This window comes from Myotis davidii, unplaced genomic scaffold (assembly GCF_000327345.1).
Source record: "Myotis davidii unplaced genomic scaffold, ASM32734v1 scaffold17, whole genome shotgun sequence".
Taxonomy (NCBI): domain Eukaryota; kingdom Metazoa; phylum Chordata; class Mammalia; order Chiroptera; family Vespertilionidae; genus Myotis; species Myotis davidii.
In genome coordinates, this window is record NW_006288624.1 from 4,811,080 (window position 1) to 4,829,212 (window position 18,133).

The 18,133-nt window shown below is 37.1% G+C and overlaps 1 protein-coding gene across 2 annotated transcripts in view; it reads right to left on the reverse strand.

Annotated features, from left to right (window-relative positions):
* The window catches only part of MPP5 (membrane protein, palmitoylated 5), a 64,203-nt gene extending 48,776 nt beyond the window's left edge, over positions 1 to 15,427 (reverse strand). Inside the window, exons 1-2 of one of the 2 annotated variants that reach the window (XM_006760781.2) lie at positions 15,346 to 15,427; positions 10,128 to 10,658 (exon numbers count right to left, since the gene is read on the reverse strand). In XM_006760781.2, the coding sequence (XP_006760844.1) occupies positions 10,128 to 10,494 (367 nt within the window). In that variant the 5' untranslated portion in view covers positions 10,495 to 10,658; positions 15,346 to 15,427. The remainder of the gene's footprint in view (positions 1 to 10,127; positions 10,659 to 15,345) is intronic. The other variant, XM_006760780.2, reaches the window with a different exon arrangement.
* Between the last annotated feature and the right edge of the window lie 2,706 nt (positions 15,428 to 18,133).

Genomic DNA, 18,133 nt, shown 5'->3' on the forward strand with positions numbered 1-18,133 from the left:
AAAGCCGACGCTCTATCCACTGAGCCAAACCGGTTTCGGCTACTTTTTATAATATTATTAGCTACTTTTATAATATTGTTGCAGTTTATTTCTGCTATTTTAAGCAATTGTCTTATGCTTTAAGTATTTTCTCACAGTATTTTATTTTAACTTCAATATTACAATGGTATGCTAGGCAGCATATTGAGAAAAGTTCAGCAAAAGAAACCAAAACTGCAATTTCTGTGAATACAGAGGTGATGTATTTTTTTTTTGAGAAATGTTGTAAAGCACCTTTGACAGTATTGCACTAGCCTGAGGAGCAAAGTAGTACAGCAAAATTTGATAACTATGATTTACACAGACAATTTTCAGATACATTCCGTATCTGCTTTCATGACCAATTTAACTGGGAAGGTTTCCAGATAGCATTTTTAGGCTGAAAAGCTGCCCAAAGTTCTCTCATCCCTCAAGTTCAAATATGTTTCCATTGAAAAAGTCTAATGAATAAGCAGAATAGCGTAAGTTACCAGACAGACATTCAGAAGAGTTTTTAAAACTTAATTATTAAGTATAGGTAACTTGACAAAGATATGGATTAAACCATATACAGCTTAAACAAATGAATATTTAAGAAAAAAATAGGAAATACCAAGTAATACAAACCCTTAGATGAGATTAGTATAAATTTATGAGTACATTTATCAATTTAAAGGACATTAAAAATGATGCTCCTCTGTCCAATAAGTCTTAAGATCACAAAGAAAGTAACAAGTAACTATAGCATTAGCCTTAAAATACTGATCATGATAAAATGAGTTCACTGTCTTGACTCAGTTCTTTGAAAATTCTGAATGAAATTCTGACAAAGCGTCTTTTCTTTGATATTAGTTATGATGTCATAAAAAATAACTGTTGGCAACATCAACTCAAGGATTCTCATATGGACATTCTCATTCATATTTTAGTTTCATATAAAAATCCTTAATTTTAAAGGTCAGAATATTTAGTTGTAGGTTAAAAAAAAACCTTTCTTCCCATATGGTACATCTTGAAAAGCACTTTGCAAATACCCATTATTCAGTAACAGTTAATTTTCTACATATTTTAAGAAATGTCTCACTCTGATGCAGCAATTAGGTTGTATGTTACTTAAACAAAAAGCAACCTAAGTTCTTCAATATTCTGTGCAATTTCAGAGGGAATTTTAAATAATCCAATCAGATGCAGCTAAAGCAGTCTGTCAAATATGTACCTCTTCAGTGATAATGAAGATTGAAAGGGCGAGGGCTACGCCCTCCATCTTGCCCTGAATCCTCCATTTTGGGGCAGAGCCATGTGCTCAGCAAAGAGCTCCTTTCCAGAAGAAGCCCAAGCCTCTGCTAGCCACACCTAGGATTTCTTTCAACTAACCAATGACAATCAAGGGATGTGCGCGTCATAGAGATGACCACATCCTGTGTAACGAGACACCGACTTGCGCCTGGCCAATCGGCAGGGCCCACAGTCCTCTCTCTTCCCCTTACTCCAACCCCCCTATTAAACCCCTCTTCCCACAGGGCTCTCCCGCTCTCTCAGCCACTTGCCGCTGCGTCGGCGAGTGTGGCTGACAGGGGGCCCAAACTACTTTGAATAAAGACTCTCTGCTTTTGCATCGGACACGGCTGGCTCCCTGGTGTGGTTTCTTGGGGATCTTGAAATCTGGGCATAACAAAGATAAGACAGACGATAAAGAAAGGACAGGATATAAAGAGAACAGAGACTCCCTAGAGCAGTGGCTCTCAACCTGTGGGTCACGACCCCTTTGGGGGTCGAATGACCCTTTCACAGGGGTCGCCTAAGACCATCGGAAAACACATATATAATTACATATTGTTTTAGTGATTAATCACTATGCTTTAATTATGTTCAATTTGTAACAATGAAAATACATCCTGCATATCAGATATTTACATTACGATTCATAACAGTAGCAAAATTACAGTTATGAAGTAGCAACGACAATAATTTTATGGTTGGGGGTCACTGCAACATGAGGAACTGTATTAAAGGATCACAGCATTAGGAAGGTTGAGAACCACTGTTCCAGAGCTCTAGATATTGGTAAACATTGTTTTTAAGTTTCCATCATCTTCTCTAACATTTCATACAATACTTAAATCTTGATAATTTATGTTAAAAGAGAAGACAGATGTATCTAAAGAAAAATCACTTATATTTGGCTTAGGGATACAATTAATCAGATTACAAACATAGACATTGTGTCTACGAATCTACCCCCTGTACTATCTCACCTCCCTTTGGCCATCTCCTGGCAGGCTAAAATGAAAAAGAAAGAAGACTAAAATAGGCAACAGAAATTAATCACCAAGAGTTGCTCTATCTGAAAATACTACCTTCAAACACCTAAGACTTTGGGAAGTCATGTGGGAGAATTTTTGGCTATAAGGGAAACAATAAAATTACCCAAGAAGCTGAGGAATCTCCATCTCTTGAGACTTTTCAAAACAATAGAGATAACCATCTACCCTGGATTAGCTTTGCTTAGTTTTATTATTGCCATCGTTTACCCCACAGGAAAACAGACAATCTAGAGAACTATTCTAACATTAAGATTCTTCCATTTCGTTGTTTAAATAATACAAGTTCTTTTAAACCTATGCTCAGAAATTTCTACATTTCAACAAACTTCATGATTTTCTGAAAAAGTTTTAAGATTTCTTCTTTTTATCTAAACTTTAGAGTCAAACTGAGCATTAAGATAAAGAAATTAATATTACTGAATATGAGGAAATTATATCAGTTACCAGCGCTATCTAATAACAGAATCAAAATTAGAACTTTCATTCAGGAAATATTTGCTTAAATAGGGGTAGCCTTTCTTTCTTTTTTAAATTTAAGAACATAAAATTAAATATCTGAACTTTTATTTTTAGTGTACTAGGTAAAAAATGAATTTACTAAAAATAAGCAGAAGCTCATGGAAGACCCTGAACAATAATTACTCATTAACAAATTGGGTTACAAATTACAAACAAATAGAAGTATATAAGCAAAAACAGTTAAGCAAAATCTTACCCCCAAATATGATATGAAAATGGAAGACTGTCATTCACGTGACTACAATTCAATTAGATATAAAAGCTTCATGATATTTCTCTGGATAAAACTGAAACCAGTTTGGTGAGAGGAAAAAAACCAGCTCCAAATTTGTAGCCAGAATACGTGAGTCCTAGTTATGGTTTGACCACTAATTAGATTCATTACAGATCACTGGATAACCCATTTCAAGTCTCCAATCCAAACTTTTTTACTAAACGGTGGGTCTGACTAGGATAATACTTCTCAAACTTTAGTTGGTGATCCATTAAAAAAATATTTTTGATGTTTTAATCCAGTATATAAATACCAATTTGAAATAAAAGGTTTATGAATACTTATGTGCAATATGATATGCTTTAATATTTCCTATTTTATTCTAGTTTTTAAAAAAATTACTAATGGCTAAAATTAAAAGACATATAATAACAATAGCAAGGATGTAGAGAAATGGAACCTTCACACATTGCTGGTGAGAATGTAAAACAGTGCAGATACTATGGAAGATATGGCAGTTCCTCGGTAAGTTAAACACAGAATTACTCTATGATCCAGCAATTCCACTCCTAAGTATATGTCCAAAAGAATTAAAAACAGGTGTTCAAACAAATGTTTATACACGAGTATTCATAACAGTACTATTTACAAGAACCAAAAGGTGGAAACAACCCAAATGTTCCATCAATAGATGAATGAACAAACAAAAAGTGGTTTACCCATACAATGGACTATTACCTCGCTATAAGAAGGAATGCAGTACTGGTTCATGCTACAACTCAGATGAACCTTCAAAACATTATGCTACGTGAAAAAAAAGCCAGTCACAAAAGGTCACATATAGTGTGATTCAGTTATATGAAATGTCTCAAATAAAGAAATCTATAGACAGAAGGTAGATTAGGGTTATAAGGGTTAGGGAAGGGAGAATATAAAGTAATTGCTAGTGAATATAATTTGCTTTTGGGGGTAATGAAATCACTCTGAAATTATATAGTGACAATAGGTGTACAATCTTAGGAATATACTAAAAACTCATGATGAATTGTACATTTTATTATTTTTTTTAAGTACTTTTTAATTTTATTTTTTGTAATCCTCACCTGAGGATATTTTTCCATTGATTTTTAGAGAGAGTAGAAGAGAGAGGGAAAGACAGAGAGAAACATCAATGTGAGAGAAACACATTGACTGGTTGCCTCTTGCGCGCCCCAACCAGAGCCGGGGCCAGGGAGGAGCCTGCAACTGAGGTACATGCGCTTGACTGGAATCGAACCCAGGACTTTGAACTGCAGGCTGACACTCTATCCACTGAACCAAACTGGGTAGGACTATTTATTTAATTTTGTTTTATTTTTTAAAATATATTTTTATTGATTTCAGAGAGGAAGGGAGAGAATGAGAAACATCAATGATGAGAATCATTGATTGGCTGCCTCCTGCACACCATGCCCCTCACTGAGAATCGAGCCCACAACCTGGGTGGGCATGTGCCCTTGACTGGAACTGAACTCAGGACCCTTCAGTCGGCAAGCCGATGTTCAGTCCACTGAGCCAAATCAGCTACGGCTGGCAGAATAAGTTTTTATGTATTGTGTCAATGGCTCAATGGTGTAGCAATTAATCATTTTTCAGTAGAATTATGCAAATTATGCATATTTAACAAACATTACATGACTATATCCATATTCTAGTGAATTTTTAAAAATTTTTATTTTAGGTTAGCTCTAATTATAGCAATCCTAAATCAGAAAATTTTCAAATGGTCCTAGCATTTTAAACATTAAACCTAATACCAATAGGTGTAATTATTTCACTTCCATAAAAAAAAAACCCTTAAAGAATGGCTAATAAAGTGTGGAAATATCTACAGCAGCTGAGCATACACTTAATGGCAAGCATAATTAACTTCTCAGAAGTAGGCTGACTTCAAGGTTTATTGGCACTGGAATTTTGTTTGTTGGCTTTAAATAAACTTTATTTTAAAAGCCATTCTCTCTCTCTTTTTAAAAAAATATATTTTATTGATTTTTTACGGAGAGGAAGGGAGGGGGATAGAGAGTTCGAAACATCGATGAGAGAGAAGCATTGATCAGCTGCCTCCTGCACACCCCCTACTGGGGATGTGCCTGCAACCAAGGTACATGCCCTTGATCGGAATTGAACCGGGGACCCTTTGGTCCCCAGGTTGACGCTCTATCCACTGAGCTAAACCAGCTAGGGCTAAAAGCCATTCTCGTACAAAGTTCATTATAATCCAGAATACACCAGCAATATTCCAGAATACACCATGGGCAATCAAAAGTCAAATATTGTCAGAAAGAAACATGAAAGATATTTCATTTTACAATGTCAAATACAGAGAAGTATTCTCTTAAAAAAAAAAATCCTCACCCGAGGATATGTTTATTGATTTTAGAGAGAGCAAAAGAGAGAGAGAATGAGAAACATCGATCCGTTACTTCCTATATGCACCCCGATCAGGGATTAAACCCACAACCTTTTGATGTACAGGACAACGTTCCAACCAACTGTGCCACCCAGCCAAAGCCAGAAGTACTCTTGACTTAACAATTTGAATATTCAGAGCTATCTGGCAAAAATAATATGTGGACACTTAATCAATAGTGAAACATGCTATTATTATTATTATAAAATATTTTATTCATAATTTTCTTGCCCTTGGTGTGTCTTTTTAAAATGTTTCTTCACATTAATAGCATGTTCTCTTGGTATAAATTAGAAAGTTCCTATTTACCAATTTCAGGAGTCACTTTATTAGCCACAAAACAAACAGTTTATGGGTCTGTGTGGGCGGCTGAGTGTGCCTTTCCCAAGCTTTTTTCAAAGATGCAACAATCATATAGTCTACAGTTTCTGAGTTTATTCTCTTTAAATATTATGTCTACTTGTCCACAACTATGGTCCAAAATTACTTATTTGTGACTACAAAAACCAAAACAGTGAAATCTACAATCTAGACATGTGAAAATGATCCTACTCTAGCTCATTCCACTCTAACCTACATTCTATTTTTTTCTCAGGATTTCTCTCACAAGGTACTTTGCTTATAAAAGAGAGTTAGACAATGATATTTTATTTATGGCAAAGCAAGTTTTAATAACTCATGCCAATTTTAAGGAAAGCCTCCCTAATATATCAATTTTTTATAATTTATAATATTAATTATTTATTTGGAATTAGTTCAAAATTTCTCAAATATATCAAAATTTTTTATACTTAATAATACTAATATTAATTACTCATTTGAAGTTAAGTTCCCACATCACTAATTTTCAATAAGGTTCTGAGTACTTTTAAACAAGAAAATTCAGTTCATTTTTCTGAGTATTTTCTATCAATTCCATTCCTGAGCTTAAAAAAAAAAACACACCACGTTGGTGATTTGTACAGTTATTTAACAAATTTAACATAGAGTTTACTCTGTAACAGATACTATCCTAAGTGTGTTAGCAAATTATTCCCAGTCTGAAAATTCAAGGCAAACTTACACTCATTAGGATGGCTATGATAAGTGAATATTGGTGGGAATGTAAAATGGTGCATCTGCTTTGTGAAACAATAAAGTGATTCCTCTATCCCTGCACTTTTATTACTACACAGTACCAAATTTATAAAAACTTTCATTAAAAAACACCACCCAGACAATTAAAGTACCTAACCTTTCCAATCACATTTTCAGTTCTTAAAAGAATTATTTTCTCTACTTACAGATAAATGACGATGTATCATCTAGAAACTGAAGGCTCCCTCTGAAAGAAATAAATCAGCTGCCCCATCCTTGCCTCATTTTAAACAAGGTTGCTGTTGCTGTTTCTGGCTGTGAAAAAGGCTGAGAAGTTGTCTCCTGGCATGTGTGTATTAATCAAAATACTGGCAGGGAGACACATAAAACTTTAAGGGAGTACTTCTGTTGTCATATGATGTGTTAGCAAATTATGAACAGGAAAAAAAATGTTTGGTACAAAGCTATTAAACCATTTTAAAAAGAAAACTTAAAACTGAATCTATCCAAACACTGAAGCTTTGATTGAAATAACAACTTGATAACTTATGCTAACTTTTCATGTTTCCTACAATTAACACATTTGTGTTGAGTGTATTAACATTAAATCTATCACTTATTTCTCAACACATTAAATATTCTCCTATTCAAAAAATGAATTACAGATACCTGGTGCTACATTTCAAATTACTTTAAAATAAAGTATATAAAATATCCTTAAAGTACAAAAACTGCACAAAGGTATTTTTACAAACTAATGCGGATTGCAAGTTGGAAGTAAATATACCTGTCCTTTTTTAAAATATATTTTTTTATTGGTTTTAGAAAGGAAGGAAGAGGGGGAGACAGACATAAAAACATCAATGATGAGAATCACTGATTGGCTGCCTCCTACACGCCCCCAACTAGGGATCGAGCCCACAACCCAGGCATGTGAATCTGACTGGGAATTGAACCTTGACCTTCTGGTTCATAGGTTGACACTATGGCACACTGGCTGGGCTAGCTGTCCTTTAATCTACACTTGTAGATAAATTAGCAATGCAACATACAAACAGAAAGAGGAAAAGGCAAAAAATTTAAGAGAAATGGTCTCCAGTTCTCCATGCTTGGGCAAATCTATATATATAAAATCCTAATATGCAAATAGACTGAATGGCAGAGCAACCGAACAACCGGTCGCTATGTCGTGCGCTGACCACCAGTGTGCATGTGCGGAACATGGCAGGCATTGGCAGCAGGCAGCAGAGCGTGGAACATGATGGGCATCAGCTGCAGTGGGATGGTGGAGCAGGTGAGCGGGGGCACCAGACCAATGTGGGGCACCAGTCGCTGTCATTGGGGCAAACCTCTGGTGGTTACTGAAAATTCTTTGCTCTCATGCACCATGGTCCTGCCCGGCGCTCGCACCTGCTGCCAGTGCTGACCCTGTTTGCACCCGCAGCTGGCACCAGAGCCACTGCTCGCACCCGCTGCCTGTGCCCAGTGCCTGTCCTGATCATTCAGCACCGTCAGTGGGTGCAAGTGGCGGCTGCCGGCCCTGATCACCCCTGCGGGCTGCTCCACCTCCCCCTGCTCCTGAGGGGCAATCAGGGCAGCAGCTGCCGCTTGCACCTGCTGATGGTGCCAGCCCCAATCACTCTGTGCTGGCAGTGGATGTGAGTGGGCCTGGAGCTGTCAGCCTGTGGGAGCAATGGCAGCAGGAGTGGGGCTGCCAGCAGATAGGGGACAGGGGGGGCCGTAGCGGGAGGGGTCAGGTGGGGATGCGGAGGATGGGCCGAGACCCACCCTTGTGCTCACTGCAGCCTTGCAGCCCACAGTTCCTTTTCAAGGTGCATGAATTTGTGCACTGGGCCCCTAGTAAATAAATAAATAAATTCCCTGTGTGAATCTGGCTTAAGCTATATTTGTTTCTTTACTGAGATAACATGAATATTATTAGATGGGACATTTATGCCTGATCTAAATAAAGCAAAATGAACAAAAACATTAATCTTAAAGCAATTTAAACAGAAAAACAAAAGAATCTTCCAGGCTTAGGTTGGATATACTAAAATGTAAATTTTTTCAAAGTCATAGAGAATATAGACAAAATATTTTATTTTTTTTTTTAAAAAAGGGTGGTGGGAGGTGAGAGCCAGTAAAAGGCAATTGGGAATGAAACTCTAACAAAACTTTCAGAAAAAAAGAGCATAAAAATCTGTAATCTTTCTGCTTTCACTATAACATCTGAAGGCATTTAGCAGATTTCACTATCACTGAACATACCAGTGATTTCTTCAAAAACTAGAAAAGCATGCACATAACTTTCTGTCAAGAAATGTAGATCCTTAATGAATTTACAGCAAAGAAATGAAGCAGACAATGTGATGTAATAGAAACTGCTTGCAACTCAGAATATAGAGACTCGGTGAGGAGCAAATCTAGTACACAAGGTATCTGTGCCCAAACTAGAGAAAGGTAGTCCACTCTTGGTAGCCAGATCTCTGGTTCAGTGAGTGAAGAACAGGTATGGTGTCAGTCTTCACTCAAACCCTTTGCTCTGGCAATATTCCAACTATATATTCAGATCAGGAAAATTCAAATTTGGCTCTATCCCTTATTAGCTTGGGGTCTTAAATAGGTGATTTAACAGGGGTTCAATTTCTTTATCTCTAAAATGGGAATTACAGAGCCCTGTTAACAGGATTATTATAGATATTACATAGAATGGTGTTTGCTGTAGCATCTAAGAGAACACAAATTAACGTATACTCCTAACACTAATTTGGTGATCATTTTTGTGTGTGCATGAGTGAGCAGAAAGAAAAGGCAGTAAAAGTTCAATAATCAAATATTCTAAGTTTGGAAATTTACATTTGACATAAATCTCTACTGTAGATTCATAATGCCCATTAGCATTCTAAAGACTCTAAGAAGTCCTGTAATAAGAAGTTGTTTAACTTATTTAACTGTTCTCAAATTTATTTGATTACAGAGCAGTTTTTGGTTTATATCTATTAAAATCTCACAGCACTGGTTTTTTGTTATGTTCCCCCCCCACACCATAGAATGAAATTGGGAATAGATAGTATAGGGAATTTTGAGCCATTATATATACATATGATATTAATTAAAATCAAATAGATTTTAAGCTACAGATATTAATTTTATTAGTATTTTATAAACCTTAACAAAATCAGAAATTCAAAATCTGAAAATTGCTTTTGAGTAATTTTGATATAAAAGTCAAAAGGTGAATTTTAAGGCATTTTTAACTGTTAGGCCACATGTAAAATTTTTTAATTTAAAGATTATATCTAAAAACCATATTGTAGAAACTGGAATATTTAAGCCATATGCTTTAACTCTACTTGGCTAATAGTAAACAATAATAGTTATATGACCTTACCAAGAAAAGAAGCGTCACGGATTATTTCAAAATGCTATTATTTACATCCTCTTATACCCTTCTTCCTTTCTATACACATTTATGTTAAGGTAAGAGAAACAAATGCAAAACATCTATTATTCTGTTTTTACTTACCTAATATTTTCACAGCATAATGAGGACTTTCTAAGACAATTCCTTCCTCTGTATCAAATATAGGGTTATCTATTCCAGTCTTTGGAGGCATTTGGGCTAGTTTCTTAAGTCTCATGGAAGAATTAAGGTCAAGTTCTTGTTTTTTCCCTTCTTCCTCTCGCCTACGCCTCATGTCCTCCTGTTGTTGCCGAATACGCTCCAACTGTGCACTTCGACGTACAGGCATCATCCTGGTGCCCAAATCTCCAGGGCAGTCAACAGCCATCTCTCGGTGCTTCTGATATTCCTCTGGTGATGCAAGATCAACATTTTTTACTTCGCCGTCTGATTCCTCAGTAACATGCCCATTCATATGGGATGTTGTCATGGTTATCTATAAAAACCTGTACCACTTTTTATAAATCAATTTTTTCCTATAAAGCCAATCTCTTGATTCTGTAGTATAAAATCCATGTTACTTCAAAAAAACACACCACAAAAGACTTCTCACATCACATAATAATGCTATGAAAATGTATCCATGAAGGAAATCTAAGAGGAAAGATGAAGGGAAAAAAGTATAAGAATTACAATATAAAAGACTTTAAATAGACCACTTCTAATCCCTTGCAATATAGAAAATACCCCACAAGTCCATATTAGATTAAATACTTTCATTTTGTAGATGCTGTTGAGAAAGTCAAGGTGTTCCCCCTGTTACCCCAAAAAAGGTTCCTTCCCAAGAATTTGAAGCATACTGTTTATTTTACAGCTGAGAAAAATGATGTATTGGAAGGTTTAACAAAATGAGAAAGTAAGAAAATTTTGGGTACTAGTTTATTAGAGAATAAGTTGCTTAAGGTATAAGGATGTTTTAATCATCTTTGTAAAGTTGTCTCAACACAATACTTTACACTCAATTAACATACACGAGATTTAAAAAACTTCCTAGTTAATTGCTAAAGAAATTGGAATATAGCATGTCATATTGGTGGCCCACTTGAGGTAAAGGTAGTATTCTGGGGGGCAATTCACTTTTAGGAGTTTATAAGATGAAGATACCCAATGAAAACGAAACTTTAATGAGCAGCTAAGGCATCTATAGAATAAAACCACAATGAGTGAGAAAAAGACTAGTGGGTATCAGTGTTTATAACTGGTCACATTAACACAAGAATTCGGGTTTTTTATGAAAATTCATTCAGAGAAAATGGTACCTGTTACCATTCAAAAAAAAATTTAAAGCCATACTATACAGAAAATAAGAACATGTTGGACTCAGAGGCCAAAAAACTGAATTTTAATTCTGGCTCTGATACTTCCTTTAGCTGTATTATCTAAGACTACTCAGTTTCTCCAGAACCTCAGAGTCCTTTGGAATATTTATTCACAGGACTGTTCTGAGTTTTAAATAAGATACTATAGCAAGTTTTAAAACTAAAAAAGATATAATTATATTAATTTTTAGTATTAATTTGATTCTTATATTTTAAAACTCCTTCAACATATTTTAGACAAGAAAAATATTTTACTGGATGACACTGGCTTTTTATCAAGCCATTTCTTGGGCATAAAAAGGCAGATTGTTTATATATGTGAAAACCCACACATTAAATTAATTAGTCTTCTTTTGCTCAAGACTTTAAAAATATTTACAATAATAAACCTACTACCTCCTGGAGTTGAGCATCATTTCAGTAAATAGGTTTGTTAGAGCACATGCCTACTAAGCAAAAGCTGTTTTCAGACAACATTCCTAATGCCAGTCAATCTTCTCTCAAATATCTTGTCACAGGCTGGTTAACATAAACCCACCTAAACTACCTGGAAAAACCATTAGACCAACAATCAGGAAAATAGAGGCAAACCACATGAGCCACTAGAATTACATTTCACAAGAATTTCAAGAGACTTTTTTGTCTTCTATCCAAATCTTAGCTTCTTTTTTTATATGTAGCCTTGTGGTCTACACATAAATACCTTATTTATCATTAGGTTGCCTTCTTTTTCATTAAAATAACAGCTGTAAGAATTACAATAGGCAATTCTTAAGTTAGTATATTTTAATTTATGCAAATGCAAGTTCAGCTTATTTGATGTTTTCATTACAAGTAAGCAGAAATTTGTGTAGGAGCTGCTGTAGTACCATGCTTAATTTTAAAAACCTAGGTGTGTACGTATCTCCGGAAAATTAAAACTCTTTCTTGATTTACAATATTTACTGAACATTAAAAATCAAATTTAATAATACTGTATTTTTTACTTTATATGCTAGTCTATAAAAATTATGATCTGAAATTAAAACTGTCAGCTTAAAAACTGTAAGCTATGTCCATATTCACTATACTAGATCATGTAAGAATAGACTGGGCCAGGTGATCTGGGTAAGAGTTCTCATGCTTGCACTATTATTATGCTTATCTACCTGGATCTAGCCTTTGACTCTCAGAAAAATTTCTGCAACCTGTTATTAATCCACTTAAAATTCCGTTTTGGTTATCTCTCTTGGAGTGTTCATAGTCTACTGGGATAGACAGCAAAGAAAATGAATGATTATTCTTCCCCAGTTGGTTTCTCCCCATTAGATTTTACAAGAATTAAAGCAGGGGATGGCATGATCACATTCACTTTTAGAGAAAGATCACTCTGGTAGGAGTGTAGAGGATTGATTGGGGGTGGGGTGGGGGAGAGGGCGGCAATGAGACCAGTTTGAAGGCAATAAGAATGTGGTACTGAACTTAGACAGTGAAATGAAGAAAAGTTATATTAAAGAAATAAGTTATAGAAGTACTAGAACTTGATGTCTATTTCATATAGTAGGGCAAGAAGAAGAAAAAGGAAGTAATAACAACTATAACATTTACTTAGCACTTATGTGCCACATAATATTGCAAGCACTATACCACTATACAGTATTCATTCATTAATTTTTATTACAATTGTAAAAGTCAGTCCAAATATGCCTGTTTTGAAGATGGGGAATGAGGATTAAAGTAGGCCCTGAAGATATAGGATGGAGGAATAAGGAAGAGGCCATCATCAGCCAAAGGCAAGAAGATAAAAGGTTTGGGGAAAGTACAAATAAAGCTAGCTGAACTAAAGCAGTCAGCTTGTACAGCAGGATAGTGACTAGAAAGTTTGACTGGGTTCAACTTATGAAAGGTCTTAAATGTCAGTTCCTAATTTTCAAGGCAGTAGAAAAGCCATCAAAGATTTAGAAAGGAGGGGGTGAATTGTACATAATTGAGCATTTACCTCTGGCTAGGTACTAGGTTTATAGAGAGACAAGATCCCTGCCGATGAGTTTACTTAACAAAATGTCCTACAGGGATCTAGAAATTAATGTCTCCAAGATTAAACACATATTTACCTTTAATCTTCTCAAAGTCTCCTTGATCCTCTTCCTCCATTCTCAATTCTAATTAATGCCACTATATCTACCCAGTTACCCAAGACAACAAAATGCTGAAAAGATCAGGCTCTAGAATCAGACTGCCTAGGCCCTAGGATCTAATCTTTATCTACTCTCCTTTTAAGTTTCGGTCTGTCTGCTCATCAAACTTGGAGGTCTGAAACCAGGCTGACTAGTCTCTGCATCTGTGATACTGTCCAGCACAGGGCCAAACAGAAGGCTGCAGGATATGAACCCAGACAGTGGGACTCCAGGGCCACTATCCTTGGATCATTAGGTGAATGGCAATGTCATTAACTAAGACTGAGAATAATAAAGAGAGGGAGAACGAAATAGAAGGGGTGAGCAATTAAAGGGTAATATGGACTTAGTTAATATGGATTTAGTTTTGGACACATTAACTGCAAGATGACTGTAGATCATATAGGTAAATTATCTAATCAGCAGGGATCTGTCTTAATCATCTCTATAGCTCTGATATCTAGTAAAAGATAAATACTTAAGAATATGAGCAAATCACTCTGGTTCAAAACTTCTGATAGCTTTCATATTGCCTACAGAATAGTTTGAACTCACAAGGTAAACTCAAACTTTCTAACTGTATCTTTTACTACTTTCTTATACAAGCCTTCTAAGTTGGCTTCCTATTTATGCCTATCCCATATCTTTTTCTTTCTGCCTAAATACCTTATGAATTAAGAAATATGAACTGTTTCTCCTTTCCTCTTCTACCTTCAAGATCTAACACAAATCACTATTCCTTTAATAAGTTTTCCTTCAGACAAACTCGGTTAAATAATCTCACCATACAACACTTCAAATATAATGTTCACAAGTTAACTCACAAAGGCCATGAAAGATTCAGCAAGTTCTTCCAGAATCATCAGAAACATTATGCTGTGTCCTAGCTTATATATGTAGTTAATACATATCAATAAACAGTGAAAGAGTCCTAGGCCAAAGGAATTATATTTTCCTTCTCCAAAAAAGAAAGAAGAAAAACATTTTGTTTGACAATTCAGAAGCTGGTAAATGACTGAACTAGAGAATTACCTCCTTATATAAATAAGAGACCATCTTAAACAGATAATACAGTTAACAAGTTGCTAGCCCTAAGAGTATTTCTCTCCTGTCAACCCTCTAATTATAAATAAATTGTTTTTTAAAATGTCCCAAAAGCCCACGTTTCAAATCCTCATCAGAGTCCCAGCTCATACTCGTTCGTGGTGGAAAAATAAAGAAAAAAATCGATCAAAACTTTTCACATAGTTTACAAAAGCAAGAAAATGAATTTTCAGGTTGGCAGGCCAAAGCAGTTTCAATGCTAGCTTTTAACTAGTGGGCAAGGGCTTTGCTTATGTGAACTGGCTATAAGAAAAGGGGGTTAAAAGATGCTAAATAAGCTTCAATAAATACAAATGATTGAAATTGGGGGCGTGAAACAGAGTGAGGAATATTGTCCTACTGAAAACTCTACACTAAGAAACAGAACCATTTGTGTGAGAGCTAGGAAATATGACAGGTTAGCAGGAACACAATTTCCTATATAATCAGTATTCTAATTTATAGACAGAGGAAAATGTAAAGCATGCACTTCATATGCATAAACATGGTTTGTCGACATTAGTGCCCAGAATTCTAGATTTTTTTTTCAATTCATCCTTCCTCCCTTCTCCCACAAGTAATACCCTTTGACCTGCAGCTGGGAATTCTCATTTTAAGTGATCAGCATTCCTCTGATTCTGAGGAGCTGGACTATTAGTTCCCATAGAAACAACTTTTTCAGCTAACACAAGATTCAGGCCAAGAATAGTGAAAAGAACTTACATTATGCAAATTGGAAAGGCCTTGTCTACTATTCTCTTAATTTCTCTTCTCTGGTTTTTCACAAAACTCCAGATTTCTCACTCTGAAAAACAGAAAAGAGACAATGAAGTATAAAAGTCTGCAGTGCTTTTTAGAGAGAGGGTGGGGAGGGAAAGGTTAATTCAATGTGATATCCAAGTCTGTTTGCAAATGGCTAGGATTTCTTAGTAAAAATGCACCCCCTCCCAATCTCCACTTTACATACATTAAAATCAATGTAAATTACCTGAAATAAGTGATGAGAAAGAGGTAAACATAACTGTTTTAAAAGGTTTTAAAAAGGGGTAAGACCCTTTTGCAGATTATTATTATTTAAAAAAATAACATACTTTTTTTATTGATCTTAGAGAGAGCAGCGGGAGGAAAGAAGGAAGAGAGAAAAAACCATCAATATGAGAGAAATACCAATCAACTGGGGAATCGAACCCACAACCTGGATATGTGCCCTGACTGGGAATCAAACCTGACACCCAGTGCATGGACGACACTCCAACCAACTGAGCCATACTGGTTAGGGCCCCTCCATGCTTTTTCATAGTAGATTATTTCTTGGAGATAATGTCCATGTCAGTACTGATAATTTTATAATTCTTTTATATATGTTCTATATCCTGGCTAACCCAAAAGTCTTCTCTCACAGATCTATAGTCAGAAGTCTGACACCGTCTCACTGGGCTAAGATCAGGGTGGCACAAGGCAGGGCTATGTTCCTTCGGGGGTTTCTAAGGGAGAATCCATTTCCTCAAGCTTTCCAGCTTCTAGATATCTCCCACATTCCTGGCTTGTGGCCCCTTCCTCCTTCGAAACCAGAAACCTGGTGCTGAGTGTTCCTCATGCAGCTGTCTTCCTGGTTCTCTCCTGCCGCTCTCTTCCACTGTAAGGACCTTGTGATGACCTTGGGCCTGTCTAGATAGTCCAGCAGCATCTCCCCACCTCAAATTCAGCTGATTTACAACTTTCTTTTTAATTATTATTGATTTGAGAGAGAGAGAGAGAGAGAGAAACACTGATGTGAGAGAGGAACATCGATTGCACAACCTGGATATGTGCCCTGACTGGGAATCAAACCTGACACCTTTTGGTGTACAGGACGGTGCTCTAACCAACTGAGCCACACCAACTAGGACTTGCAGATTATTTTTCATGACACCTTTGACCCCTAGGTTAAAGCTCAAACAAAAATGCAATTTTTTGTTTTGTTCTTTGTTTTAATTTCTGGATCAATTTTACACATTGTGAATAATTTATGATACCAGTAAAATAAGTTTAGAGAGGCAGGGTCTGATCCGCAGTCTCCATGGCAGCTGTTGCCTCTCTTTCTCTCCAGGTGGGGATGAGATCAAGTTGGCAGGGGGGGGGGGGGGGGGGGGGGGAGGTAGTTGGAGGTGAAATCAGGCCGACAAGGGAGGGCAGTTAGGGGTGATCAGGCAGACAGAGCAGTTGGGGCAACCAGGCCGGCAGGGGAGAGCAGTTAGGGGAGCGATCAGGCTGGCAGGGGAGGGTAGTTGGGAGTGAGTTCAGGCTGGCAGGGGAGGGCAGTTGGGGGTGAGATCATGCCAAGAGGGGAGAGCAGTGGGGGGGGATCAGGCAGGCAGGCAGAGGTACTTAGGGGTGATTAGGCAGGCAGGCAGGTGGGCGGTTAGGAGCCAGCAGTCCCAGATTGTGAGAGGGATGTCCCCGATTGGAGAGGGTTCAGGTTGGGATGAGGGAAACACCCACCCTCCCCTGCTCCTTGCATGAATTTCATGCACCAAGCCACTAGTATATAATAAAAAACAAACACACAATAAGATGATTTCAGATAAATGGCTAGAAAGTAAAACAAGGTAATATTGAAATAGGGTGTGTGGCAGAACAGCTGATATTGATAAAAGCTACAGAAACTGTCAAGAAGGAAGACCACCCCCTACTGATTTATGGCTTAAAAGCAGCAGAGACCAGATCAATACAGCATGGCAACTAATATCAACTAATGATAACCCCTAGCCTCATTATACACTATTGTAATACATTAACGTGCTAAATGACACACCTTACCATGCCATGATGAGAAACAGAAAGCCCACATAAGTACACAAAATGGCCAATAGAACTCTTCTGAGAAATCTCCACCCCCCTTCCCAGAAAAATCCTGAATATTCCTCCCCCTCACTGAATACCCTAACCTCCTATTAAATGAATCTCAATAAAAGAAGCAAATTTTGCTAAGGGGGGAACTGCTTGGCGGAGTAGCTCATTCTCTTTCTCACTACTTCACTAATAAACTCACTTTCACTTTAAACTCTATGTTGGCTTGGGTTTGAATTCTTTCCTGCCCAAAGCCAAGAACCCACAGTGGGTGGAGAATCCTTGAGTCCCAGGACCCCCAGAACACCTGCATCAGTATCTCTATATATAAAAGCCTAAGCGACTGGCCGACTGGTTGGTAGCTATGACACACACTGACCACGAGGGAGCAGACGCTCAACACAGGAGTGGAAACCACAGGAATGGAAACATGGAACAGAATGATGAATCTCAGAGGAAAGGGAGGAAGAGGGAGGGCGGGAAGAGATTAACCAAAGATCTTATCTGCATACTAGAGACCCGGTGCATGGATTCATGCACCGGTGGGGTCCCTCAGCCTGGTTTGCAGGGATTGGGCCGAAACCAGCTCTCTGATATCCCCCGAGGGGGTCCTGGATTGGGAGAGGGCACAGGCCAGGCTGAGGGACCCTACCGGTGCACGAATTCATGCACTGAGCCTCTC